General features: G+C 38.3%; 2 protein-coding genes across 2 annotated transcripts; one reads left to right on the top strand and one right to left on the bottom strand.

The window, feature by feature from the left end:
• Positions 1 to 7,936: 7,936 nt before the first annotated feature.
• LOC145785859 (uncharacterized) lies at positions 7,937 to 10,001 on the top strand. Its single transcript, XM_082597568.1, has 2 exons — positions 7,937 to 8,063; positions 8,939 to 10,001. The coding sequence occupies exons 1-2, from the start codon at positions 8,000 to 8,002 to the stop codon at positions 9,562 to 9,564; spliced, it is 690 nt and encodes a 229-aa protein (XP_082453694.1). The 5' UTR covers positions 7,937 to 7,999; the 3' UTR covers positions 9,565 to 10,001.
• Positions 10,002 to 14,764: 4,763 nt separating this feature from the next.
• LOC145785856 (perlucin-like protein) lies at positions 14,765 to 19,328 on the bottom strand. Its single transcript, XM_082597564.1, has 4 exons — positions 19,303 to 19,328; positions 18,779 to 18,927; positions 18,381 to 18,537; positions 14,765 to 14,990 (listed from the first exon to the last, which is right to left on the bottom strand). The coding sequence occupies exons 1-4, from the start codon at positions 19,326 to 19,328 to the stop codon at positions 14,765 to 14,767; spliced, it is 558 nt and encodes a 185-aa protein (XP_082453690.1).
• Between the last annotated feature and the right edge of the window lie 8,271 nt (positions 19,329 to 27,599).

The following is a 27,599-nucleotide window of genomic DNA, read 5'->3' as shown; positions in this document are numbered from 1 at the left end:
TGATTTGTTTTGGAAATGCTCTCAGAGCGCACCAAATTGGAAGTGCTTTTCAAAAATTTCTGGGAGAGGCCCCCCAGACCCCCCGCTGGAAGTGTTGCTTTCCCAACGGTTTAAGCCACCGAACGTTACTGCTGCTGAATAGAGAGCAGTCCTTGGAGTAGTTTACGCTAAGGACAAAGGTTAACATAATATAATTTAGGCAACTAAATCAACATGACTACAGATCTTCAGCACTAATGTTATACAAATAGCAAGAGACCGAGAAAACTTTTCGTACAAGAGACAGTCAATACTTGGAACGAAGTATGACCATGAAAGAAGACTAGGTAGCTACTCTTAGTTAGAACAATGCCTTTTAACCGGGATGTACAGTGAACCTTGATGGTCACTATCACGGCCACAGGACTACTTGAGCTGCATAGGGGTTTACCAAAATGTGACTGTGGTTCAGCTATCGCAGTGATGAAGCTTGGGAGCACACTTCGTGACTACTGTTAGGTGCATGAGATGCAATCATCTAATATCAGATCGGAGGAGTCGTTTCAAAGACCATAGATTACACATTTACACAGGCCAGAGTTCCAAAACGCCGGTTGATTCTAAAGTATAAATTAGTCACAGTTATTATCTTTTACGTATCATGTACTCTACTCGTCCGTAACCATTTTCATGTTATCTATAATCTGGTTGCGATCTGAAACCCAATTAAATGAATGTCTGGAAGACATTTTTTGGATTTGTAGCAACAACTAGATGAACACGTGGCGTGTAGGCTATTTTTGTTATCTTGGGTCGAAAGCTTTAAAACAATCTGACTTCCACATCGGGTCCACCAGGTGTCTGCATCATCTCATCCTGCTGATGCACCAAGCAGTGCAGGAGCTCCTGAGCTAGAGCTTTCTTTTCTTCCAAACGAAAGTCATTAAACTAGAATCAAAGTCAATATGCAGAAAACAGGTTTGTGAACATCATGACTACTCTTCTTTCAAACTCGTGTGTTGTAGATTGTCTTTCAAGATTCTTGATAAGCCAAACAACTCCAAAACAAATTGATAATGCCTCTCGTAATCCCATGAATCAATATTTTGCTTCTTCAGATATTTTTTTGTTATTTCTTCGGTGATACTTTGTTCTTATTGACGAGATGGAAGCCTCGCTTTTTGACCTATAATCATATAAAACTATAAAATGCATGACATTACAACTGATTACTTTTTTAAAATATAAATAACTTATTTAAAATATTCAAAGTAGTTGTAAATTTAGATCTAATGTCCAGATAGGCTACAAGATAGTGACTACAATAAGTTACACAGATAAGCAGCTGTTTAATCAACTTTCTTACCAGTCACGTTTTCTAAGAAAAACGATAGAATAGCTTAATTGTAGGCATATTTTAATTTTTGATTGTACAATCTGTGAGTGTTTCTTGATTGTCTAAAATCTGCACTTATATAAATGACAAACAAAATATTGTTGACAAAATATGCAACAGATTGCTCTGCAGTTTATTGCAAAACGTTTGAGGAGATAATCAGCGAGCAGCCCCAAATGGTTCTTTTTTAGACCAGACTCGCTAAAAGTTAAATAAATTATTAACCTCCTAAGTTTTCCCACGGTTTTTTGAAAAATATAGATCAGTCCAAACAAACACAAAACATTTGCTTTGCCGTTACACCGGAGTAGCTGATATCTCTAATTGTAAAACTTTCAGATCGTTAAAAAGTCGTCAATCTGGTACATTTTAACCGAGTGACATCCATAACTGGAGGGGTGTTAAATCCAAATTCACTGCTTTTTGTATAAAACAGGATAATTTTGTTTTTAAATACATGGTATTTTTTTGAAGTTGCGTTGCCTAAATCAATACTCTATCTCAAAAATTACTTTTTGTAAAGTACCGGTACTAGCCTACATTCACAGTGCCGTAAACGTTGCCTGTTGTAGCCTACGTCACTTTTTGTTTCTGTATATAATGATCAAATATTATTTGGCCCTTCACTAAAACTCGTCAACGTATTCCAAGACTGAGTTACACGTGTTATAATTGTAAAACAATTTATACCACAGGTCATAGAATATCCCTGTTTTATTCGAAAATCAGGGTTGATTTTGAAAGGTTTTGCGAAATAAGCTCCCCTTCTCCTACTACAATATTTGTTACAAAAAAATCACCCACACCCGACGTCGGAGTGGACTTTGGAATCACAGATTTCGGAATCGAGGAGGCGTCCAGAAAACCTGACTGCGCATTAGGGTGGATCGAAAAATCCAAAAAATTTATTTTTCTTAGCTAGTATGTCAGAAAGGTGCGAAATACCCATAATAACATACATGCAAATTTTTTTTGGGTTTTGACAATTTTTTGATCGCCCCCCGCAAGGTTTTAATTTCCCTAATATCGGGTTGGAGAAACTCTATCACAAAATTGGTCAAAAGCATAAATACTGTGTGACTCACTTATGCGCTTTATGATGTCATAATAAGCGACTTGTGTTTAAACAAATAGGCTACAATTGATCGTTTTATCACCACTGCTAAACTACTTGGTTATGTTATGTATCTCAACAATTAGCTGATGCAGTATTTGATTCTTCAAAAGAATTCTAGACATAAAAGAAGCTTTATAGTACAATTATTGGAATTTGCTTGCACTGCAGGTTTCACAAAGTTTAATAAAAGTTATATGTGCTTCTTAAAGATTAAAAGGCAGTTCACTTAGACTAGTACGGGTAACCCTACTAGGCGATGGCCTAGTTTTATTATTGCTTGGTGCTTCCCTTCTCCAATCTTCACCATTCAGCGTATAGCAGTGTGACTGCACTGGTGAATGTAGCATTGATCTGGCGATGCGAAACCCAGGATGCTTGAATCACTCAGACACTCACGATGGCTGACTACAGCTAATTAATAGAGCCCTTCTATGTCAGCGATAACAACCCGTATGGGAAACTGCAAGCATTGGTTATGTTCATTATCCGTGTTTATGCTCCAATGTGGTTCACAATAAAATCACACTCATCTTGCAAAGATGGAGTTAGACACATTCATCAAATGATAACCACATCACGATATCTTAGTCCGAAGCACAAGAAAATTATCAACCCAAGTTATAGGCTACACCGCAACTCATACTTTGCTCATCCGGAAAATATAATTTTGGCTATGATAACTTACCATCGACCACATATTCGAGAACTAGGCCTGCGTGGAGTGATGAAAGCTAGAGCTGCAAAACCCAGCGAAAAATACAAAAATTTAAAGTTCACGCAAAGCTTAATTTTGATACAGTGAAATACTTCGAATTGATTAGCTGGACAGATCTTGCTATCACGGAGCCTCATATAATTAAAGCAATGACGGATGCTGAGCTCCGGCAATTCATCATGATAGATGTGACTCCCACTGTATTTTTTCCCCAAATTTCCATGTCACACGCAGGCTGTTGAAAGGCTCTTGGAGCTGGTTACCGACGCATCCAAAGCAGTTTGTGGACCGAAATATCGAGAAGGCTTCATTCGTGCCCGAATTGCTTCTCGTCAGCTAATGCCAACATTTCAGTCTAAACGTGACTTAACACTCGATTCGAACCAATTACACACCCACTCTTGCCCCGGGAGCTAGCTGGTTTTCGACATGGAAGATCTACTGTGGACCAAGTCACTCTCTTGACTTAATACATCGAAGACTGCTTTGAAGCAAAGAAGAAGGCTGGTGCTGTGTTTCTTGACCTCACAGCCACATACGACACCGTATGGCATCAAGGACTCACCTGCAAACTCCTCCGCCTGCTCCCGGACAGGCACATGGTCCACATGATCATGGAGCTCGTTTACAACAGAAGCTTTACTCTCACCACCGGAAGTGGTAAACCAAGCAGGTTACGACGCCTTAAGAATGGCGTCCCTCATGGATCTGTCCTGCCCCCCCCCCTTCTATTTAGCATCTACACCCACATCTTACCAAACACGGTATCCGCAAAGTACGCATAAGCCGATGATTTGGCCATTATACACCTGTCGATTCAATGGGAAACATTAGAGGGGACTCTAAACCAGGACATGTCGACACTTTCGGCATACCTCCAGAGATGGAGACTGAAGCTCAGCGAAACTAAAACAGTGACGACAGTCTTCCACTTAAACAACCAGGAAGCGAAGCGTGAGCTCAAGATCAACACCAATGGAAAAACCCTGCCCTTCTGCCCAAACCCTAAATATCTAGGGGTAGTCCTGGACAGGTCGCTCACTTACCGTCAACATTTGGAGTCACTACGCAAAAAGATCTCAACACGCACAGCTTTGCTAAGGCGTCTGGCCGGCTCGCGAATTTTTTTCCCACGAGATTTCTGTCTCATTGATTCTAGTCACTCTAAAAGTAAGATTTTCCGAAAGTGTTTTGAGAGATTGGTTGATTCAGATTGAGAAATAACTATTTGCCAAAGAAATTCTGCAATGATAATAAAATATAAGCTTTCCCTAACCCTACTTTTTTTGAAAAGCTCTTGTGCACCGCAAAAATTAATTAAAAAAAAAAAAGTTTGACTTCGACGTGCGTCGAACCCTTGTTCTTACGATCACTAGGCAGAAGTTGATACCACTGAACCAACCGTGCCAACGAGAAAATGTTGCATTCACACGTTTTAATACAAACTTTTACCAAAATATGTAAATGAGACGGAAATCTTGTGGAAAACAAATTTCGCAGCCGGCTCAGGCTGGGGAGCCGGAGTTGACACCCTGCGCATTGCCACCATTGCGCTAGTTCATGTTCCAGCAAAATACTGTGCATCTGTCTGGAGCCGTGGTGCCCACTGCCATAAACGACGCCTTGCGTATCGTGACAGGATGCCTGCGACCTAAACCATCGGACAATCTCCCTGTCCTTGCAGGCATCCAGCCAGCTGAGCTTCGTCGCGAAGAAGCCATCCTGTCTCTTTCTCGCCGCGCTACGAACCCCAACCACTTGCTCAACTCAAGTCTCTACGAGTCTGCTAGCGTGTAACCTCGGCGACTGAAATCGAGACACCCATTTGTACGTGCCGCACAACTCCTAATGAAAACCGATGAAGACCAATCCATCTGCGGCTACCTGAGCGGACCACCAATGGAACTCAGAGTGGAAGAAAAACTCCTCAAGACTTCAAAGTTTCTTTTCCGACACCAGCGCCCACCCCAACCGAAATGCATTTGCCAAGGAAGGCCTGGGTGCGGCTCAACCGCCTGCGTACCGGCGTCGGACTATTCCGCTCTAACATGCTTAAATGGGGAATGGCTCCATGCGCGATCTGTGAGTGCGACAAGGAGGAACAAACCACAGACCACACCATCTGTAACTGCGCCATCTACCATGTGCCAAATGATGTGCGTGGTCTGCGTGAACTGGATGACGAATCAATTAAATGGCTGCTCGACACCTGCCCAAACATGTAGACCGCGTCGCCGCCACTGCTCAAGGGTGGTAAAAGGCAGAGCCCCTCGACCCTTGAAGTGGCGAAGAAGGTTCAAACGAAGAAGAAGTACGTTAAAGTCGATTATATGAGTTACAGGCCTTGGAGTCTATTGCTATTCATTGTTACTTTTATTATTTGTTGGAAGTGTTCAGCCATTCGTTAAAGTTCTTCAAGAATTTTCATTTATCATCACACTAGTAGAACTATTCGACCATTTAATCGACTGGTTTACGTTGATATCCCATTAAATTACGTCATTAATCTCTCACAAGTCTCTTTCCTGGTAAAAGATAAGAAGAATCGTGACACACTTCATAAAACCAATTGTCATCTGAAAGAAATACATAATATAACAGAAATAATGATGTAGCAATGAGTGCAGCACAACGCAGTGAAATCATTTTAAACTTTTTAGCGCTGAAAACTGTGAGTTTTTTATATTCTATATTATCTGCTGTTTGATACAGCCAGCCAAATTAGCAATTTTTTATTGATAATATTCTTTAAAAGATATATTTGTTCTTGTTTGTTGTCACTTTGGTGGCCAAGTTCATATTTACCTATTCGTGCAGCACAGCGTTAAACTGTTTCGCCAATCATCTACGATTCGTACTGCAATCATGAAGTTACATTTCAAACTTTCTTGACAACTCTTGCAATTCTGAAACTTTACACGTGATGTCATTGACTGAGCAAGTGAAAAATTACGTCATATGCTGGAGAAAAGTACCGCACTCGGTAATCTAAAAAGTTTAAAAACAACGCATTGCTAAATGAAGAAGCAATCACTTATGGAAATCATCAAAGAAAAAAAGTTTGACACGAACCTATAAAAGCGACACGAGATGGAAACGTATGCCATTCAGTTCAGTTATTGACAAAGAAAAGTTTGCCAGCGGAAAATTGTGCTAACTGAAAAAATGAAAGATGTCCAATTTTGGCTATTTTTTTGAAACAAACTACAGTTTACATAAGAGATGGCCGCTTGTGCCTTTTCACAAGAAACTAATAATGAACTTGTGTCAAGAATAGTTTGTACAATTCTCGGAAGCTTACATCTTTATTCAGTAGCATCGCCTACATATGTGGTAAAAATCGCAAAAGATGCAAATTTTGTAAGTCAATCCAAATACAAGTTGCATTGTATTCGCTCATGTACAACTGGAGGTGGCCACACCGCTGTAAACTTGGTTGTTTATTTTATTCCATTTCAAACTTGAGTTGTTCACACTCGAACATTTCAACTTTAAGCGATATGTGAGATACATCTTTTAAATCTAAGCGAAACGTTAATGTCTAGCAACGTTAAAGCAATGTAAAAATAGAATGTTTTCTTGAACAAATTAGCTTATCGAAAGGTATGCGCTTGAAAATTAGAAACTGAGCAAGATTTAACTAAGGTTGGAAAAAAGTGGAACTCGTTTGAATTCACAAACAATAATTTTAAAAAGAGAATTTAAAATATTTGAGAAATGTACATTCATGGCGAAAGTGATATCTGAGCTAAAAATTTGACGCTAAGAACATTAGCACGCTTATTAGCACGCCGTTGCTCAGTTAGGCCTAGTGGTTGTAACTATATTGCCCATTTCCCACCTAGTATTGATTTTGCAAGAGTGGTGTTGGTGTTTCTGAGCGATATGTTGACTTCCACCCACTTTGATGTTGCGAATTAATGATCATTGTTAAAACTTTGTTTATGGAAAAAAAAAACTTAGTTTTTCGGTTTCAAGAATATTAACAGAAAAGTAAAAGATATAACTTTTAGCCAAAGCAATTAGTGAAATTTGCTGTTGTTCTCAATAGCGATAAAAAATGACAGAAACACAAAATAATATCTTGCAACATGACCACCTGGAGATGCGGCCTGATTTGTCACATTTTGCAGATTTTGATTACAGCTACTGCAAGTGTTTGACTGACATTTTCTGAGATTTTTTTACTTTTTGCTGTTTCCTAATGATATAAAAGCCTTTTATTGCCTCGGGGAAGCAATAGCAAATGAGAAAAAGTAAGTTGAAAAACGCTAAATCAGACTGTTATTGAAAAATTAACAGTCTGACTAAAATCTTCGAAATCAAATTTTCTTTGTTTTTCAGCATGTGAGGATGTTAAAACCTATTGTGTCATCTGGGGAAAACAATACAGAAAGCGTAAAAATAGAATTTTTAGAAAAAACTGTTTAAACATTCGCCCAAAGTTAGCAAAATCTGAAAATTTCCGCAAAATGTGACAAATCAGGCCGTAATCTTTAGGTAGCCATGCTTGCAATACCATTGAGTTTCAATGCATGTCATAGGCTATTTTTAATTAATTGTTATTCAAGGTAGGCTATCAAACATTGCAAAGATTTGCATGCCACACGAAACACAGCAGGTGTAGATGACACAGCAAGTTAAAAACGTTTGCAAATGGTGCAATCAGTTTAGTTTCTGCGCACTGGGTTCTGTTTTGTTTAAGTTGTACTCACCAACATATCTGTGCAGATTGTGCCAGCAAACTTGTGTATTGTGAAAAATTGTTTTGAAAAAACAGACATCTGACAAAATGACTTTCATGACAATTCTAATCGTTCTCGTGAGCATTGCGTCCTATGGAAGTGGAAAAGAATGTAAGATATAATTGATTTCAATAATAATCTACTGAAACTAAATTGTAGTAGTAGTAGTAGGCATCCTTCCATCTTTTTAGATGATGGTAGCACTCTGGGTACGGCAGCTTCTCATATGGCTCTGAAGTCCAATCCTGGCGTGGCAGTCTCGTCCACAGTTTGAACATATGAAATCAGAGGAGTTCTGAGGCTGTTGTCTCTCTTTTCTTCTTTGTCTTCTTTTCTCTAGTTGCTTCCTCCGCCTCGACTGACCCTTTGCTAGACCCGCACTGACTTCGTAGCGCCATCTGTTGCGATTTGCTGCGATCAGTTCCCAGCTGGCAGGGTCTATGTCAGTCTGCTTCAGGTCTCGTTTGCAAACGTCTCTGTAACGCAGTGCGGGTCGTCCTACTGGGCGTTTCCCTGTGGCAAGTTCACTGTACAGAATGTCCTTTGGAATGCGCCCATCCTTCATTCTGGATACATGCCCCAACCAGCGTAGACGTCGCTGGCAGAGGAGAAGGTGTATGCTCAGGGAGCAAGAACGTTCCAAAACAGTGGTGTTGGGTATTCTGTCCTTCCAGGAAATACCAAGAATGCGCCTCAAGCAACGAAGGTGAAAGCTTTCAAGGCGGTTTTCTTGTCTGGCGTAAGTGGTCCAGGACTCACTACCGTACAGCAGAGTACTAAATTGACTAAACTAAATTGACTGCAAACTTTATAAGTCTATTTATTGGGGGTAGCTTATACTGCGTAAGCGTTTTTGAATGCATTGCATTATGTTCAAGTATTGCATTTCAAAGATTTCTCTATCTGATCTGTGATACTATACATTTAGCCTAAATATCCTACGCATTTATGATGCTGTTAGTTTGAACTTATTTTGTGTATTTCAGCTTATGCTAATCAGGAAAGAAGAGGGGTAGATATTATAGGTAAAAGTCTAGTCGATGAACGATTTAATGGAGCAGACTTACGAGGTATCAACATCCATGGTTCGAATATTCTCAGGGGAGACTTCAGTAGTGCCGATGTCAGAGGAGGGAATTTTATTGGAAGCGCGTTGAGAGCTTCGGAATTTTCTGAATCTGATTTTTCTGGAGGCAAGTTCTCAGGGTCGTCATTTCGAAACTCCCGATTTTCAAGAGCACACTTCAGTGGATCAACAATTCGAGGATCGAATTTCAGAAATGGAATTTTTATTGAAATAGATGTTTCAGGGTGCACTTTCGTCGGTTCTTCATTTCGTGAATCTGACTTTTCTGGAGCCGATTTCAGCGGATCTACACTTCAAGGATCGAATTTCAGAAATGGAATTTTCATTGAAACAGATTTTTCAGGATGCACTTTCATCGGTTCTTCATTTCGTGAATCTGACTTTTCTGGAGCTGATTTCAGCGGATCTACATTTCAAGGATGTGACTTTAGAGCTTCCAACTTTACTGGGACTGATTTCTCTGGTACCAAAAGATCGGGCTCCGTCTTTGAAGGAGAAGGATTGAACTTCAATTCTAGTATTTAAACCAAATCAATGCAACTGCAAGGGACAACTGATTATCACAAGACATTGGAAGTATATTTGCTGTCAGACGACTTCGCGTACTCAAACTGTTAAGTACTTTTTGCGTGTGAAATTGTGTAAATCATCATGCGTGTATGTAAATGTTCAGATTATCACATCAGCAATAAACCGATTGGGATCGTTTGCATTGTTTCCACAAGCAACAAACAAGCTGGTGGCAAATGCAAACAAAGACGACCTTATATAGTCTAGCCCAACTAAAACAATAAAAAGTATTTGGATTGTATATTGGGATATTGAGAATATTCTTATTCATTGCTTATTTATATTTCTTAGCACGTCGTGTAATATAATCAATGACTTGTTCGGTGTCCTTGTGTGGTGCTGAAAGTAGGTGGTCCGTAAAAACAATGGAACTAATATAGTTTTCAAGAACGAATAGTTCTAAGAAGGAATGTGAAGCGCGAAGGTGAGGTCCGTACAAGCAAAGAATCAATAGATGGTCGGAACTTGCCTCAAAGAATATCTTGACAATTTTTATCTTTTTGATCGCTGTTTTGATTGAAAATTAAATACAAACAAATTTATATCTTACGGCGACGGAAAGATTTCAGAAAATTAAAAATTTTAATGCAATGTTAATCGTAATTTAATTAAAAATTTTGATAGTGCAATTGTGATTGCATTATAATTGCACTGAAAATAGTGAATTGATCCAATTCTGATGTAGACCAATGCTTCAAACTGAGAAAAACTTCAGAAAGCTCACTTTCGTTTTTTCTACTCAATTCACTTTCGATTCTTGATCATAGATCTTTCCTTTCCTAAGGGTTATTGGTTGCTTTAATGAGCAAACTCGGTGAAAAGTTTACGGTTTTATTTTTTATTCATAATTTGAATATCTTGGGGAATACTTCGGACACACGATATAGCCTGCAATATGCCATATACCAGGGGTCACCAACCTTTTTTGCATGCGGGCTACTTTGGCACTTAAGAGAGCTGTGGCGGGCCGCACTAATAAAATTTTAGGTAGGTTGACTCTTATGATAGAAAAGAACTCATTTCGTACCCAGTATCCAGCGTTAAATGTTGTTGTTACTATTTATCTTAGAATACCGCAGCAACAAAATTAGTCGAACAGCACTATTGCCAGGCCAAACTCCTTTAACAACACTTTTGACTTCTTTAACATTGTCTAATAAACGAGGCCACTTGTTTTGCGCACTTATAGCGAGGCGAGCGGTTTCATCAATATATTCATCGCCAAGCAAGAGTGGTGTTACCACTTCGCTTCACAAAAGATATCTTGCCATTAACAGTTTCAGTAAACATGGAAATGTTTGACACATCGCAATACAGGCAACAATAGTGACCTGCAAACATATCAGCGAAAAATAGGCTCCAATAACAGGGAGAAAGAAACCAGGCACCATGAAACAAACGCTTGTGGAAATCACCGAAAAACGTTTCTATCGTAACTCATGAACAGTGTTCCCTCTACAAAAGCAATGAGTTGGTTTTTCATCTTTTTTTTGAGAGTCTATAAAACCGTCTTTCCTTGATTATTAAACAAATATCACTTGCGGGGCTTATTAGCATAGCAAGAATTGTTGATTAACAACATTTTGCAGTAGCCTACTATAAGCTAAATATTTTCATAATACTAGAAAAAGTCTTTAAATTTATATAATATTTTTCCAATTTATTATAAATTGAGTTGGCAAACCGACCTATTTTGCCAACAAAAACTTGCATAAAGGAACACTGCTTGACCCAATAACGGTGAAATGCACAGTTTGCACACTAGTGTTTACAGGACATTTACAAACTTAAAATAAGCAACCCTATGCTGACAGACTTTTTCGAAATTCGAAAACAGACGTTTTAATCAACCACTGGGAGAGTGTGGCTGGACATCGCATTGGAACAACTTTAAACGACCCCCACATAGAACTACAATATGATTGGTCGGTCGGTGGAATCGTATGCAAAGCGACAATATGCTTTCCGGAAAGTATTTTTAGCTTTCATGCTGTTTAACTCCTCAAGAAAAGTATTTTTGGTCATAGGCCTACTTGTACGTTGATACTTTCCGCGGGCCGCTACTTGGTGACCCCTGCCATATAGCCTACCATTGTAACTTAGCTTTTTTTTCTTTTAAAAGCGGTATCAGTTTCTGTTTGATATTATTTGCAATGATTTTGCAATACAACTTAGTGATTATGAAAATGATTATCCTCGGACTTGGAAAACTTTTTGATAGGTTGATATTGGCAGTTACACACAACCTACTTGTAAAGGCTTTGAACCGCATATATAGGCCTGGTCACCGAGGTTGCCAGAGTGAAGTTGCCGACTGTTAAAGTATTTTCGTCAGTAAACTATTCCATCCACTGGTTGCGCTGTATACCGAGCAGTCCTTTAAATGCGTTGATCAAGCGCACACCTCGAGAGTCGAACCAGTGCAACTTGATTTTTGCAGTTTTTTGGTTCGTAAAGTCAGGCGCTAACGGTGCAAAGCTTACAATTAGGCTATTTGTTTGTACTTTTTATCACTTTTACATACCAGAAACATTTCGAAAATTTCCAAGACAAACGTGTCCATCTTCGGTTATATTATACAGTAGCCTACAAGATATAGCCTACATCGCCTCTTCCGTTTATTAGCACTGAGTTAACTTAATTGCTTAACTTTAATGTAATTTATCTAGTTGATCGAGCATTATTTTTCATTCACAAAGGAATGATGTCATTTTTATTCACTTTTTAGGGGTGTAGCCTACATGACTAAATTTCTTCTTTCTCCGCATAGATCAGTTATTTAATGGAAATGCTTGTTTCTTATCGTCAGCTAGGTCAATGTGATGACTAGACAAGCGAAGCGGTTCAAAGAAATTAACGAACAAAAAAATCATTGCACTTTTTTTTCCGATCGGGTGATACATGACAAAATACCTCTTCCCTGGGTCAGTTATTGCCCAGGCAACAAAATCTGTCATTTTTACATTTTTTTGTGAATGAAAGAAACTGAATACCATAATAACAGCTTCCATTTCTGCAGTAATATCATCTAGCATTCTAGCTTAGTTAATGCACCGAGTAATGTCAGAATCCTGATGAGGTTGATCATGCAATTTGAAATATTTAATTGTGGTTTTCATTACAAGTTGAGCTTAATGCACTGAGTAATGTCACCACATAAGGCCTACGGAAGAACATTGTTTCGTAGCCTACAAATCGTGCTCCAATGACAAGTTTTATCTCTTTATTTGATATCAGAAACTGCAATATCTCTAAGGTAAAATTTACTACCAAATTGAATCCAAACAAAGCGGGATGAAAAGATAAGGTTCTCATAATACTCAGCCATCGGCACTAACGAGAGTAGGGTGGCCAGTTCCTTTCTCTCGGCCTTCCTTCCTTCAGTAACTACTGCGCTCAAATTTATTACACCTTGGGTAGAGGTGAGCGTTGTTTTTTAACAACCAGCTTAACCCGGGAATCGAACCAGGTTTGCATAGTTGGAAAGGGAGCGTCTTATCTGCCGTGTCATTCCACCAATACAGACCTCTGGAAAGCAGTAATTTCACCAGCAAAATAACTTAGTAGTTTATTTTTTAATATAAACTCACAAAACAAAGTTGTTAAATTTAGCCAGCCAAGTTGACTTTTGACCGATATCACTCTATTTTGAAAACTCTCCTGAGTCCTGACCATCTTAGGCTCAATAAAACTTTACATAGGCTACATGAGTTCAACATTAGTCTACTGAGAATTAACTTTTCAACTGTAGTAGCTTGCCTAGACCAAGCTAGAATATTTTATGCCTGTAAATCCTAGTTCACGTAAGGTTTTCTCGATGAAAACATGGCCAAGAGAAAGATATTTTTTATTAATGTCATTAGGCCTACTGACAGGACGCTGTGCTAACAGCCAGATTTGCAATATTCCAATGATGCATAAAAGGTTAACATCATTACCATGTTGGGGCATTGATGCCACACCCTCTCGAGCAATACCCACTAACGAAAGGTATTCGATTGCAGACTTAAATTTATTTGAAGTGACATCAAAACAAAGAAGTTTTAGTCGAAACCAACACAGCTGCATCGGTAACCATGGCAATATGAAATAGTTTAATTGTGGCACTTTCAAACCGGAACATTGGGCTCCACACAACAACGTATTTATTGTTGAATAAACGGAAAGATCGACTTAACGTTAACGCATGTTTATATAAAGACAATAGGTTTTGCTACATTTGACACAACTTTAAGGTAAAATGAAAATGAAGACGTCTAAAAATGGGTAGTTCAAACTCTAACCTGCTCTGTAAAATATTACACATTTTGAATTTTGATTTAATCAGCTCACGCGCTATACAATTGATTATTATGACACAGTAGAGGAAGGTGCGCGCAATGAGACAAAAACAACACATCGCTCAAATTGCTATTTTGATTGAAGTCGAACAAAGTAAAAACTTTATTCAAGAATTTACTTTGGTTTTGTCGAAAGTGAAGAAAGTGTTTGCAATGATGTAAAAGGACTGATACAAGGAAATGAGTAAAACACAAACAAAGCAAGGAAAGTTTTCCATGGAATGCGTGGGTTGTTGCTTCCTCGTGGAAACTCATTAAACATCCTTCAGTAAAAGCATATCCTAGTGACTGGCTATGATGTTATATTGAAACGTTAAACCAACGTTGTGCAACATCTTGATAAACATTTTGTGAGAAAGGTTAGACAAGAAGTTGCAGCTTGTAAGCAAAAATCACAACTAAAACGCTTTGCTGTTGCAAAATATATCAAAGCATTTGCTGTTATCAAAAGCACTTTCAAAAGCACTTATCAAAAACACAAAAGCACAAATTAAAACAATCGACATGATTTATTCTAATCTTTTAATCTGTGTACACAACGTGAAAATAAGTTCAATTATTCAAAAAGAGTGTTTCATAAAAGTCGCTCGTTAGTAAAAACCCAGCTTGTAGTTTTTAGAGATTGCATGAGAAAGTAGCCAAAAACGTAATGATATAAGATTTCTGGTATGTTTATGCGTAGTATATTTTTAGTCTTTATGCTGAAAACTACAACGGGAAAGCTCAGTTTGTCTGCGGTACTTGTATGCAACAAAACATTCAAACTTGAGATTTAAAATTTCATGTTAACCCAGCTTCTTCTCGCACAGTACGTGTCATGACTGCGTACAAGGCCTATCATTGGATAGGTATACTTTGTGTGATCCCCATATTTCTACGCAATCTCCATCACCTCCATTGTTGTTTGGCTCTTCGGGGTGCCAATGGATGTTTTCGGCAGTTCCAGTCACCCCATCGACCCAAAGGAAGCTTCCTTCATTTGTGATGTCATTCAAACCGATCCATGTCGCTTCCCCGTATTGAATGGCACGAGCTATGATGCTGAACATATTGGGTTGCAACTAAGCATCGAATATAATGAAGATGCACTAATCCATAACCTACGGCACCGAATAGAAATTTGATGACGGCAAACTCCCGCAACACGTGACAAGATACGTTTAGTCGTAGAGTTTGTGCGTGCACACCTTGTAGAATGTAGATACAGGGCACATAGTCTATAGTTTTTATAAAGCAATAAAAAGTAATAAAATATAGGCCTAATATAATACGCAATAATATACAATTTTTAAAATACTTCATAAAACCAAGTCCGACGGCAGATTAATATCTCATACAATTCAATCAGAGTTGTTCTATTTAGCGTGATAGCAGAATCAGCAAACAATCTAGGCCAGGGCTTCCCAAACTGGGGGTCGCGAACCTCAAGGGGTCGCGTAACGAACTTCAGGGGTCGCAGAAAGTATACTAATTTGCACAAGGTAGGCTACTGCATATTAGCACTTCTGTGCGAGATGCTGTGACAGTTATTAACTTTATTAAGACTTAAGAGTCGCGCACTCAATAGGCTGCCCGTATTTTTGAAAAATTATTAGGTGAAACGGAATCGGAGAAACTCTTTTACTGCATCGTGAAGTGAGGTGGATTTCAAAAGTCAAGCTTTAAAATGGCTAGCCAATTAACGTTGAGAACTGAAATCATGATTTTTCCAACAGAATGAAATTCAGTCTTGGTCCACTATTTTCGCATTATAGCTTTTGGAATTATGCCAAATGTCAGATTTGCTTGAAAACTAAACGAATTTAATTTGTTCTTGTTCCTCCCAGGAGAAAATATCAATATTTTGCATTGAAATCTAAAATTGATGCGTTCAGCAAAAAATTGAACATCTGGAAAACAAAATTTCAAAATGATTTGTCTGAAATGTTTTCACTTCGGGTACCGTTCCAGCCTAAGCAACATCGAAACCGCCTTGAGACCTGCATTAACAAACACTGAGCCACGACTGGACTTGCTTTGTGGCAGAAAACAGTCACACTCATCACACTGAATAAATGTGTTTTCTTTTTTTGTTTTGTTTCCATTAGGCTGCCCATAGGCTTCGTTGTGATGGTCAGAAATAAACAAAAAATAAAAACAAACTGAACTGAGTACCGGTAATTTGTTTTTAGTTTTCGTTTGATCTAAGGCTAAGCTAAGCTTTTCAATAAATATCACAAACGTATATTTCGCATTGTTCGTCATTGTAATGGTAAGGGGTCGCGAAAAATTTTAGGAGATTAAAAGGGGTCGCGAGCAAAAAAGTTTGGGAAGCCCTGATCTAGGCTACAGGACTTAATAAATTCTGTTGTCAGTAAGAGCAAAGCAGTGGGTTTAGAGCAGGGGTGACAAACCTTTTTGCGGTCGCGGGCCACTTTGTCAATTACACATGAGTTATCGGGCCACACAACTTTTAAATCGTTTAGAAGGGACTCAAGATATCATTCATGAAAAGTAACAAACGGCAGATGAAAGCAATAAAACCCACACAGTTGAAAGTATCTTACGCAGAATCGAAACATACAACAGTAAAAAAACAAATCAACTTGAGCAAAAAGAATAGAGCAAAAGTACTTGCACTGATAATGAAGACAGTTTAATTTTCGAAGCGTCTGCTTTCATATGAGCATCCTATGATTTCTTCTTTTTTTGGCTCTATCCATTTTGCTCGAGTTGACTAAAAGTTTCGACCACTATGGTCCAAAACAACAAATCAATTAATGAAATTTCTTTTTCAAACAACAAACAAAAGCCCATGCGAATCATACAGATGAAGCTATCTAATGAAGCATTGAAGCATAAAATATTAAAAAATAACATTGAAGCATTGAACTTTTTTGCTTAGTGGGATTTTTGGAAAGTTTTTTGCTTGACTAAGCATTCAATATTACGTCGAACAGACGATGTGGCAACTCTCAACTGCATACTAAGATTTTCATCTGTCAGCCTCGACCTGTAACGACTTTTTGTAAAGTGCATTCATGGCCACCTCAAGGTTGTGGAGGTGGCCATGGTGGCCATGGTGCATTTTAGAAAGAACTGTTCGCATAGGTACGTCCTGCCGAAAACAGATTACCATTTGAGAACGTGAGCTCTCAAGCTTGGAAACTCTTTCTTTGATAAACACACACGACAAAATTCAAGCAACGGCTTGTTCACATACATTGCTTTTAGCGTTCGAGTTGGAACTCATAGGGTGGAGAAGCAGGTGTAACATTGAAGAGGATAGAAAAGACATCAAGCTCCAGTTCTTTGCTTTTGATATCCTGAAATCTAACATTAAAACTTTCCAAAAGACTTGAACATTCCAAAGCGTATTGAGTTCATGAAGTTGTGGATTGTGTTTTTTCAACGTGGGAAAATGCGTGCAACTGTTTCTTTCAACTGATTTCCCCAAAGGCTCAGCATTGACATGAAAGATGTGAACTTGCAAAACATCGAGTGCAACAGTTGATCTGGCCCTTGAAGTTGTACATTTAAGTCGTTTAAATACTTAGTGACATCTGACAGCTTTGAGATGTCTTTAGTCTTTAATGCTTTAATGCATGAGCGATTGTCAAATTGTTTTGCGGGACGCACAAAATTCTTTGACGGGCCGCAGGTTCGTCACCTCTGGTTTAGAGTTAAATTCAAGAAAAACAGAATGCATGACTGTACCAAATACACTCAATGGTGTTACAGTGAAACAAGTTGATAAATTTAAATATCTTGGATACATTATAACTTCCGATGGCAAAAGTGACACTGAAATTAAAAAGAGAATCGCTATTGCAAAGGTTACATTTAGTAAAATGAGCACAGTCTTCAGGAATCGCAACATGACAATAAAGACCAAAATTAAAGTTTTAAAAGCATGTGTAGAATCAATTCTAACATACGGATGTGAATGCTGGACAATAAGTAAAGATATGAAGAAAATGCTAGAGCCTGCTGAGATGTGGTTTCTCAGAAAGATGTTGAGGATATCTTGGACAGAAAAGAAGAGTAATGACGAAGTTATGAAATTGGTAAATGCAGAAAGGAGATTCATAACAACAGTTAGAATGGCACCAGATGCAATTTGTAGGCCATATTCACAAACATGGAGATTTGGAAAAATTGGCACTATTGGGGATGATGCAGGGAAAAACAAGCAGAGGTCGACAAAGATTAACTTATTTAAACAGCTTGAATCAATGGGCCACAAACACAACAGTCAAAACGAACGATTTTATACGAATGGCAAATGACAGAGAAGTTTGGAAGACCATGATCGCCAACGTCTGTATCAGATCAGGCACATAATCATCATTATCATCATCTATTTAGTGACCTCAACTACAACTTACGGAATAACGAGGATAGTTTGTGCAAAGAAACGTTTATATTTGAAAAATATTTTTTCACGCTTACAATCGTGTATGGTAGTTTCTCATTCCTGCAGTAGCTAAATCTCCGCCCATACTTTGACACAACTTTCGGCTGTCATGCCAGGACTGTGTTGATACTGTTGCAATATATTGATAACCATTTCCAGGTGTAAACCAGCCTTCATCAAAGGAAGACCGTTCTGAAAAAATAAAGGTTTAGATCGATTATAAGTAAAGTAATTATTTCAATCAGTTAACATCATTGAAAAGGAATTGATATTTCTCAAAAATCGCACTATGCCTAGCCAAACACAAGCTGTTTTTAAATACTTTTTGAATGTGTGTTTCAGACAGTTTTTTTGTGACAAAATTTAAAAAATAATATTTATAACATGTCCCAATATGAGATGTCATTGTGGGTTTTAGATGGTAAACAAATACCTTCAAGTGCTTTAATCCGTTGTTTTAGCTCAGTCACTTCAGAAAGATCACAAGTACATATTCCAACATCTCCTTTGTCCTTTCTCTCCCTTTGCTCCAGCAGGTCCGATAGGTCCCGCCACTCCTTGCTTCCCAGGACGTCCTTGGGTGATTACTGCATCATTAGAAATACGTTTCACAGCAAGATAGACTTCATCTGAATTTCCAATGGTGGTTGCGTAAGCAGTCATTGAAATGAGTAAAATCGCAAAGAAAATACCAACATTCATCTTAGTCAACACTTGCACCTGTAAAAATAGGAATAATTCAAATTAGTGAGCTTTTGAAGCGGAGGGTTTACATCGTCATCAGCTCAAGACTCAAGTCAGCTGCATAGCCCAGTGGTGAGAGCCCTAGCACGATGCTCGAAAGGGCGCCTGTTCGACACCGCTCAAGAGCATACGGCTGTGTCTTTGGCAGGTCACTTAAGCCTTCTTGGCATACCGTTCCTGGTTGGATCTCGTCCTTACTAAATTTTCATTCACCTGGCGCAAGCCTCTTCATCGTACATCTTAGTACAAAGAGACCTCAAGACTTAGCAGCCATGCCTAGCCTACTGGAGGCAATGAAAAACATAATCACTTGTGAACCAGACCGACGCCATGTTTTAATTCATGGTAGAATAACACTTTGCTAAAAAGCAATAAAATGTTAAAACAGGTGCTCTGCACAAGTGAGTAATTTCAACAACTGACTGCACAATTGCAATCATTCGTCCACTTCTTTGAACGATTTTTCACGCTGATGTAAGGCAAGCATTGCAATATATTATAAACTACACAAAACCATAAACAAGCGATTTAAAGTAACCGAATTGAATGACGTTATTTTAAGAATAATGAAACAATCAAGACAAGACAAACATCCAAGTTGCTTGCTAATAAACCCTGTGACCTCGTCATGAAAGATTATCGGCTAAAACTGAACAAAATGTGAGTAATTTTTATTGGACATGGCGGTCTATACTACTGGCCTTCCCAACGTGGCAACAGCCAAATAATGTGGGGGCCTATTAAATTTTGGCAACTAACGGGTATTAGGCGCACAAAAAGGGCGTCTTTGCATGAATTATTACTAACAACCAAATACTTCTGGATTAGAAAACGAATTTTTTTATCATACTGAGTGGTTTGAAAGTTGGGTCACTCTTGATTTCGTGTACCTTGATTCTGTTGATATCTTGATTCTCATGGTATTCTTAACATGTAGCTATTGTCCTGCTTTCTTGCCACTTATTTAATAATATTACATCTTAATTACGTTTTGGCACTGTGTTTACAATTTTTAAGCTAAAAAACATTACTTGACCAATGAAAATTGCTGATTATATGTTGTAACACTTATCTCAGTTGATAAATTGAATTTTCGTATATGCCCCACATTATTTGGCTGTTGCCACGTGGGACGGCCAGTAGTATAGATCGCCATGCTATTGGAGTTATTAAATACATTGAAGTCAATCTAAACAAGCTGTTCAAACATGAGTTATCAAACAATTACTTTGCAATCAAACATGAGTTTGTCCTGAATTTTTGAGATGTAAACATTGGTTTATTTGTTGGTGTCATCGGCCACGTTGTCGAGTGGTGAGAACGTCTGCACGACGTTCGAAAGGACGTGGGTTCGACACCGCTCTAAAGCTCTAAATGCTCTCATTGACAAAACTTGCAATTGAGGAAATGTATCACGATGCAAATGCTTTTGGGAGAAGCCGGAGAAATAGCGTTTTTGCAAACAGTAATTGTGAGATACACTCAAAATTATGAGATAGGCTCCATTTACACGTAGCAGGTAACTCGATGGCTACATGTCCATTCCCTGCTTTATGTCGCTTACTTGTTATGTCCTGCATTTTTGTTTCACAGAGCACTGTGTGTTGTTCCAAAGAGCGCAAAATAAAGATGATAATGCCTCATCTACACTGCAAAATATTTTGCAATGTAGACGAGGCATAAAGCTAGGCGTCACATAAGACAAACAACAAATCAGCTTTCTTGATCATTGATTTAACATCTGAATACGTTGCGCCAATGTATAAGAGGCTGGCTATTGTGAAGACCCGCCATTTATAAACGATTTCGATTATACCAAAAGTGGGACAAACTAGTGGATCAACGAATGAATAAACAATGCTGCGAAAACTAAATCTAAGTGACGAACAATACCGATGTCTTCATTTATCTTGGAAAAATGCTGCCTAAACTTATCAACAAAAAATACTGCAAATAAAGGCAAGGATCCAGAAGCAGAATTTGCTCGACTTTGGTATGAATTAAGTCAGACATCTAATAATTCCACACATACAATAACGGGCTCGCAACGGCTGTAAGATACATACTGTAATCAATAGGGTGGCTCATTTTCCTTGATGTTCTTTAAATTTTTTGTCAGTTTGGAATAATGTTTCATTTTGCTCACTGATATTTGCAAACCAAAAATTTTTGTTTGGTTTTGACCTTTGACCCTGGTTCACCCAAGGAGAAATTCCGAATTTTTCTGAAAAATTAATAAATTTTGAAGTGATTTAGCCGTGTCTGAAGAGGGGATTTCTCAAAATTTGACCACGTGATTTTGACGTCACTTCCTCTGTTAAGTTCCACGTGGAACATCTTCACCCTACTTTAAGTCTGAGAGTCACTAATAGTGCATGCTTTTAGTGTCATTTTAGTTGATTTTACAGACTTTTCGCAGTCATTGAATCTATAACACATAGACCAACAAAAATTTTTGGCACAAAAGATGAATGTCATTTTAGAGTATTTCAGGGCCCCTGATTCCGAAAATGCACTTAGTTTTTTCGAATTGGCTCTAGTTTTTGAGATATTGGACAATAAAAATATTTTTAAAATCGTTACTCAAAAGCTTTCAATTAGCAAATTACTTATTTTCAGCCCTGTTTACCATTATGATGTCGTAATTGCACTTGTCTAGTTCAATTGGTTCATTTTGCACGAAAGTTCAAAACGCAAGCAAAGGTTGAAATGAACTGTGTTTAACGTAAGAGAGCCATAATCAGTAGGCTTACATCACAAGAAAAATATCCCGAAAGTCATGCGTTTATGAATGCAGCTTTATATTGAAAAGGTAGGCCTACTGAAATGGATACTGTACAAATGAATTTTTATTCTAAGCCTTTGCTAAGGCCAAGTCTTTGCTGCAAGAAGTTTTTTTTCTGGTCTATAGGCTAAATAAATGGCATATAGGCTAATAAAATACGTCTTTGACAAGTAGGATGCTGTACAAGCAACCCAGATATATTTTGCTGCATGAGGCAACGCAGAGAAGCAACGCATTCTGCGGTAGACACAGCGCTATATAAAAACAAGCATTATTATTATTATTATTACTTTGACATGAAGCTGGGTGATCAAGATAAGTCCTGGGTTCCTCCTAAAGTATGCAAACTTTGCACTCAAACCCGTTTCTGGGCTCAAGGCTAAAAAGTTCAGAGTACCGTACCATGGCATAAAGAGAGCCGTGGAATCACCATGAAAATTGATACTTCTGTACGGTGAGCATGTTCGAAGGAAGTTGGAACATCATGTTTACATGGAGTGTGCAAGGCAGTCATTGCGTGGACGTTGCTATTTCTGTTTTTTGTTTGCCCTCTCTTGTTTCAAGTGGTGATTTGCTTGAAACAATAGGAAAACGGGCATGACTGAGAGTAACCTCAGTACCTTCAGTAATGTTTTGAGCAAGGTCAAGCTTTTTTCTCAAAACCATTTCTACCACCTACTGTAGTAGTTAAAGATTTAGTTATCAAAAGTGGTAGCTGGAATCTTGGCTAACTCAAAAACTAGAGCCAATTCGATAAAACCTAGTGCATTTTCAGAATCAGGGGCCTCGAAATACCTTAAAATGACTCTCACAAGTCCTGCCTTTATACAAAAAAAATTTTGTTGGCCTGTGAAAATCGATAAACATCGTCAAATGATTCAAGAAACTGAAAGCAGTAGATATTTACTACAGTGAACGGTGCACAAAGAAAATCATGTCTGAAATGTAGTAGAATTCGACATTTTGAGAGTAATACACGTGTCAGTGTTCATGGAGCTGCTAATTAAACCACTTTGCTTGCTACAAGTTTGTGTTTCTGCCTCTTATTGTGTTCATTAAGATGCTAAAGTGCATTAGAAGATAGCGAGTGACAGTTTCAGGGATAAGCGAAAATTTGATAATTTGAAAAAATTCAAACCTGGTGAACCAGGGTCAAACGTTAATATTTTTTTATGAAATTTGGTATAGGAGATGCATTTACCAATAGGAACAATATTACAAACTGACGAAAAATTTAAAAGAAAAAAAATTTTTTTTCGAGATTTTGCGCCAGCCTAGTAATCAACCTGGTTCTGGGCGGTTTGTGTAACAGTTTAGGGGAAGGCACTACTTGAAATGGTGCACCACACAAAAGATTTTCCATGAAGACTGAGTCTAAAAACCAATATGGATTGTGCTGCACAGTGACTTCAAGTTTAGGACAGAAAAGGCACAAAAGTATCACGATAAAAATAAAGACCTTGTGGGAAGTTTTCGAGAATCGTAATAGGATGCTCACCAACTTTGCATCCAAAATACCAGTGGTATGCTTTCCTGACCACAGCCGTTATACTTCGCTTTTGTAAAGAAAAAGTTATTTCACCACAAATGTAACAGAAATTGTCTGCTTTATTTATGCATTTACGAGGCATCTGCAGAAAGAGCAGTTAAGGCTAAACAAGAAGTTTTTACAAAAGAAGCAAGCAAACAACCCAAAAACATATGTCAAAATAAAATTAATATCAATAGACACGTCATCTACCTTTCAACAAATATATCAAGTGCATAACAAAACTACTCACAAATAAAACATTGAAACATTGATTACTCACAAATAAAACATTGACACAAATAAAACAATAAAACATAAAACATTTTCGAATTCAGCGGCATCAAAATACCCCAAAACCGTTAAAACTTTCTTGGCACCAAAATGTGTGTTGACCAGTGTAATTTAATGTTCCTCACAGTGTGGCAGTGGAGTGGAACTGTCGGTCAATTTATAGGAAAATCCCGGAATTGAATCAACTAATAGCAAGCTCACAAATCCCACCGGAAATCATTTGCTTACAAGAAACACACCTAACTCCTAAATACTCCCCTAATATTAATGGATATCATCTCTACAGAAAAGACAGACCTGCTTACTTGGGAAAAGGAGGTGGTGTCGGAATCTGCATTAAAAGAAATATCTCCTTTACAGATCTATCCATCCCGGATGCAGACCCACGGCTGGAAATTATTGCAATTAAAATCGAACACTAAACTGTATGCAGTATATATAACCCACCCACAAACTCATTTGCAGGTGACCAAATAAACTGTATTTTCTCTAACCATGATAAATTATTAATTTGCGGTGATTTCAATGCCCACCATGTCATGTGGGGGTGCAACAACAATAATAATAATAGAGGGTATGCTCTACTTGAACTAGTTGAAAATCATGATGCAGTAATCCTCAACACCACTGTTCCCACCCACATGTCTTTAAATAAGCCGGAAATCCGATGGAACACTCTCGACCTCACTATTGCTTCTACTTCCCTTGGTCATAAATGCATCACCGATGTCACCAATGAATTTTTGGGTAGTGACCATTGCATAGTCGCTACTACAGTCAATGTTTCTTCCCCAGATAATGCAGAGTTTGTACCATCATGGGCATTCCAAAGAGCTGATTGGGCAAAGTATTCCAAGTTATGCCAAGAAAATCTAAATTCGTCTGTTGTCTCAAATGATATAAATACATTTAACCAAAACCTCTCCGAAACTATCCAACTCTGCGCGTCTATAGCAATTCCTAAAACCAAACCATTCAAATTAAATGGCGTTCCATGGTGGAATGACGATTGTAAACGAGCAGTAAGGTACAAAAAAATAGCACTACAACGTCTTCATCGTACCAGACACCCAACAGACATCTAAGCCTTTAAACGCCTCCGGGCAATTGCCAGAAAAACCATCATCCAAGCAAAAAAAGAAAGCTGAAACAATTTCTGCTGTTCCCTCGATAGTAAAACAAAGCTTGACAAAGTGTAGAAAATTATTAAAAAATTTTCAGGCATAAAGGAAACCAAAAGAATTCCCACTCTTGCCGCTAAAGTAGAAAGTGATACCAACAAAGCCAACATCCTTGCAGATCAATTTCTCTCAGTTAGCAGCTCAACCAACTATTCAAAAACATTCCGTGAAAATTCCAGTCTTTCAATTTCGAATAATCTACAATCAAAACTGGCAACCCATTTCTACAATAAATCTTACAATTCACCCCTGCAAATGAACGAGTTGAAGACAGTCCTTAAAGGTAATAAAAACACTTCCGCCGGAGCGGACGGCATTTATTATCAAATGTTATGTCATCTACCCCCTTGCAGTTTGAATATCCTCCTCGACTTCTTTAACTACGTCTGGTCAACAGGTACACTGCCACTCAGATGGAAACATTCAATCATCATCCCAATTCATAAGCCAAACAAACCAACGGGTATACCCTCCTCCTACAGACCAATTTCTTTAACCAGCACCCTTTGCAAAACTATGGAGAAAATAGTAACCAATCGCCTCAGATGGTACCTAGAACAAAACAATCTACTCCATCTTCAACAGTCTGGATTCAGAAAAAGACGTCGAACGACAGATCATATTATCAGACTCCACGACACCATCCAAAAATCTTTATCTTGCGGTGAATCAGTACAAACAGTATTTCCTGACCTTGAGAAAGCTTATGATATGGTCTATCACGACGCAGTCCTCCTAAAACTATATGACTTAGGGATCAAAGGAGCCATGCTATCTTGGATCAAATCTTTCCTGTCAAATCGTACTTTTCAAGTCAAGGTTGTTAAAGCTTTATCTACCACAAGAAAACTAGAAAACGGAATGCCTCAAGGCAGCGTTATTAGTCCATTACTATTCAACGTGGCGATCAACGATTTACCAAACTCAATTACCTCTTCTACAGAACTTTTTGCAGATGACTTCTGTTTTTGGAAAACAGGAGAAGACATCTCAACTCTGTCTAATATAATCAAATCTGACTTTTCAAAAACCAAAGACAGGTGTGATAAATGGGGCTTCAAGATCTCCACAAACAAATCAGCAGTTGTTCTCTTTACAAACAAACGTAAAGATGATCCGTGTACACTCGAAATAAAAAAATTTGTTAATCCCCATCAAAAAAGACTACAAATACCTTGGAATCACATTTCAGTCAAATCGAAAGTATAGCATCCATGCTAAACATGTTGCAGAAAAATCCAAATCAAGACTAAACGTTCTCTGTGTACTGAAGGGCACAAACTGGGGAGCAGGAAAATCAGCACTGCTTTGCATCTACAGAGCCCTAATACGATCGGTTATTAAACAATAAATATGATATGAAAGCATATTTTTCCACAAACAAAATCACACTCCAACCAATTCTGACATTACAAAATGAAGCTCTAAGAATATGCTGCAGAGCAATGAAAAGCACTCCAATTTCAAACCTACAGCACTACTGCAATCAATCACCTTTGTCACTTAGATACGGGCAACTTTGTCTAAACTACAAAACCCACATTCTGACATTTTTACGCCACCCAGCACATGACATCCTTGAGGAAAGTTTGCCAAAAAATTTGATCAACACAAGTAACTACCAACCATTCCATTCCCTCACCGAGACAATAGACACGAATATTACCGTAAAACTCATCCAAGAACCATCTATCCCACCCTGGAAAGTCTATATTCCCACAACTGACTACACCCTTGTAACTGAAACCTCCCAGTTTGACCATCCAAATGCCATCTCTGGAACAGTCGCTGAGCACCTCACAAAAATTACTCAGAATTTCTCAACATATATACAGACGAATCCAAGACCAACACGAAAACCGGATCTTCCTTTTTTGCAAACCGCCATGGAATAAAACGGCGTAGAGGGCACCACGATCATGTCTGTTGCCAGTTACCTGCAATCTGCAATGTATTTCTTACCAGTTACCAGTTACCTGCAATGTATTTTTTGGTTCAAACTTTATTCCTGTGGAAGAAATGACAATTACTGGCTGTGGGTTCTACTTTATGCATGCTTTCTGTAACTTTATCGTACAGGTATGTCTTTTGAGTGTCCTGTTGATCCTTTTTATGGAATTGGTGCTTACCGATGGGATTGCAAGATACACACATATCAATGTCACGTCTTTTCCTCGATATGTTCACCATCTCATGCTTTCAGCATTTTTGTTCTCTCTTGTTCGATTTGTACTTCCTGGTCCATTGGAACGTTTTTCACGATTTTTCCAGCTGGGTGTTTTCCTTAACTTTACTGGAGTAGTTGTGGTTGCTGTTGATAGTCTCCTGCAATCTGATGTGTCTTTCGATGAAAATATTCCTGCGCAGTTGAAGAAATCGTTGAACAAAGTGTACAACAGCCGGTTGAGAGTGCACCTGTAGCAACACCACTGAGAGAAAGTGTATCGTCGGAAACTAATCTGAAAGGTTTCGTTCCAACAAAGCGCCATCGCACTGTGATGGAATTACACCAGACTGAAACAAGCTACCTGAGAAGCCTTGGTACCATTTTGTCGGTTTACAAAGAACCTCTTGAAAAAGCGGTTATAGAAGGTAACCCCGCTCCTGAAGACATACCCAGCTAGAAATTTCACGTGTATTACACGTAGATTCTACGTACCTTGGGTCGTGTATTATACGTTAATTTTCACGTATAATACACGCATATGTGTAGACACTATTT

Source organism: Aplidium turbinatum, chromosome 16 (genome assembly GCF_918807975.1).
Source record: "Aplidium turbinatum chromosome 16, kaAplTurb1.1, whole genome shotgun sequence".
Taxonomy (NCBI): domain Eukaryota; kingdom Metazoa; phylum Chordata; class Ascidiacea; order Aplousobranchia; family Polyclinidae; genus Aplidium; species Aplidium turbinatum.
The sequence above is the reverse complement of the archived record's forward strand: the minus strand, read 5'-3'. Positions and strand labels throughout refer to the sequence as shown.

What these genes read in the sequence shown, in the direction of transcription:
- LOC145785859 (XM_082597568.1), top strand. Translation starts at nt 8,000, where the DNA reads ATGACTTTCATGACAATTCTAATCGTTCTCGTGAGCATTGCGTCCTAT. An exon ending in CTATGGAAGTGGAAAAGAAT is followed by an intron (nt 8,064 to 8,938) that starts GTAAGATATAAT and finishes TGTGTATTTCAG; the next exon opens with CTTATGCTAATCAGGAAAGA.
- LOC145785856 (XM_082597564.1), bottom strand. Translation starts at nt 19,328, where the DNA reads ATGTACGATGAAGAGGCTTGCGCCAG. An exon ending in ACGGATTAAAGCACTTGAAG is followed by an intron (nt 18,538 to 18,778) that starts GTATTTGTTTAC and finishes TTATTTTTTCAG; the next exon opens with AACGGTCTTCCTTTGATGAA. An exon ending in AGAAACTACCATACACGATT is followed by an intron (nt 14,991 to 18,380) that starts GTAAGCGTGAAA and finishes CAATATGTTCAG; the next exon opens with CATCATAGCTCGTGCCATTC.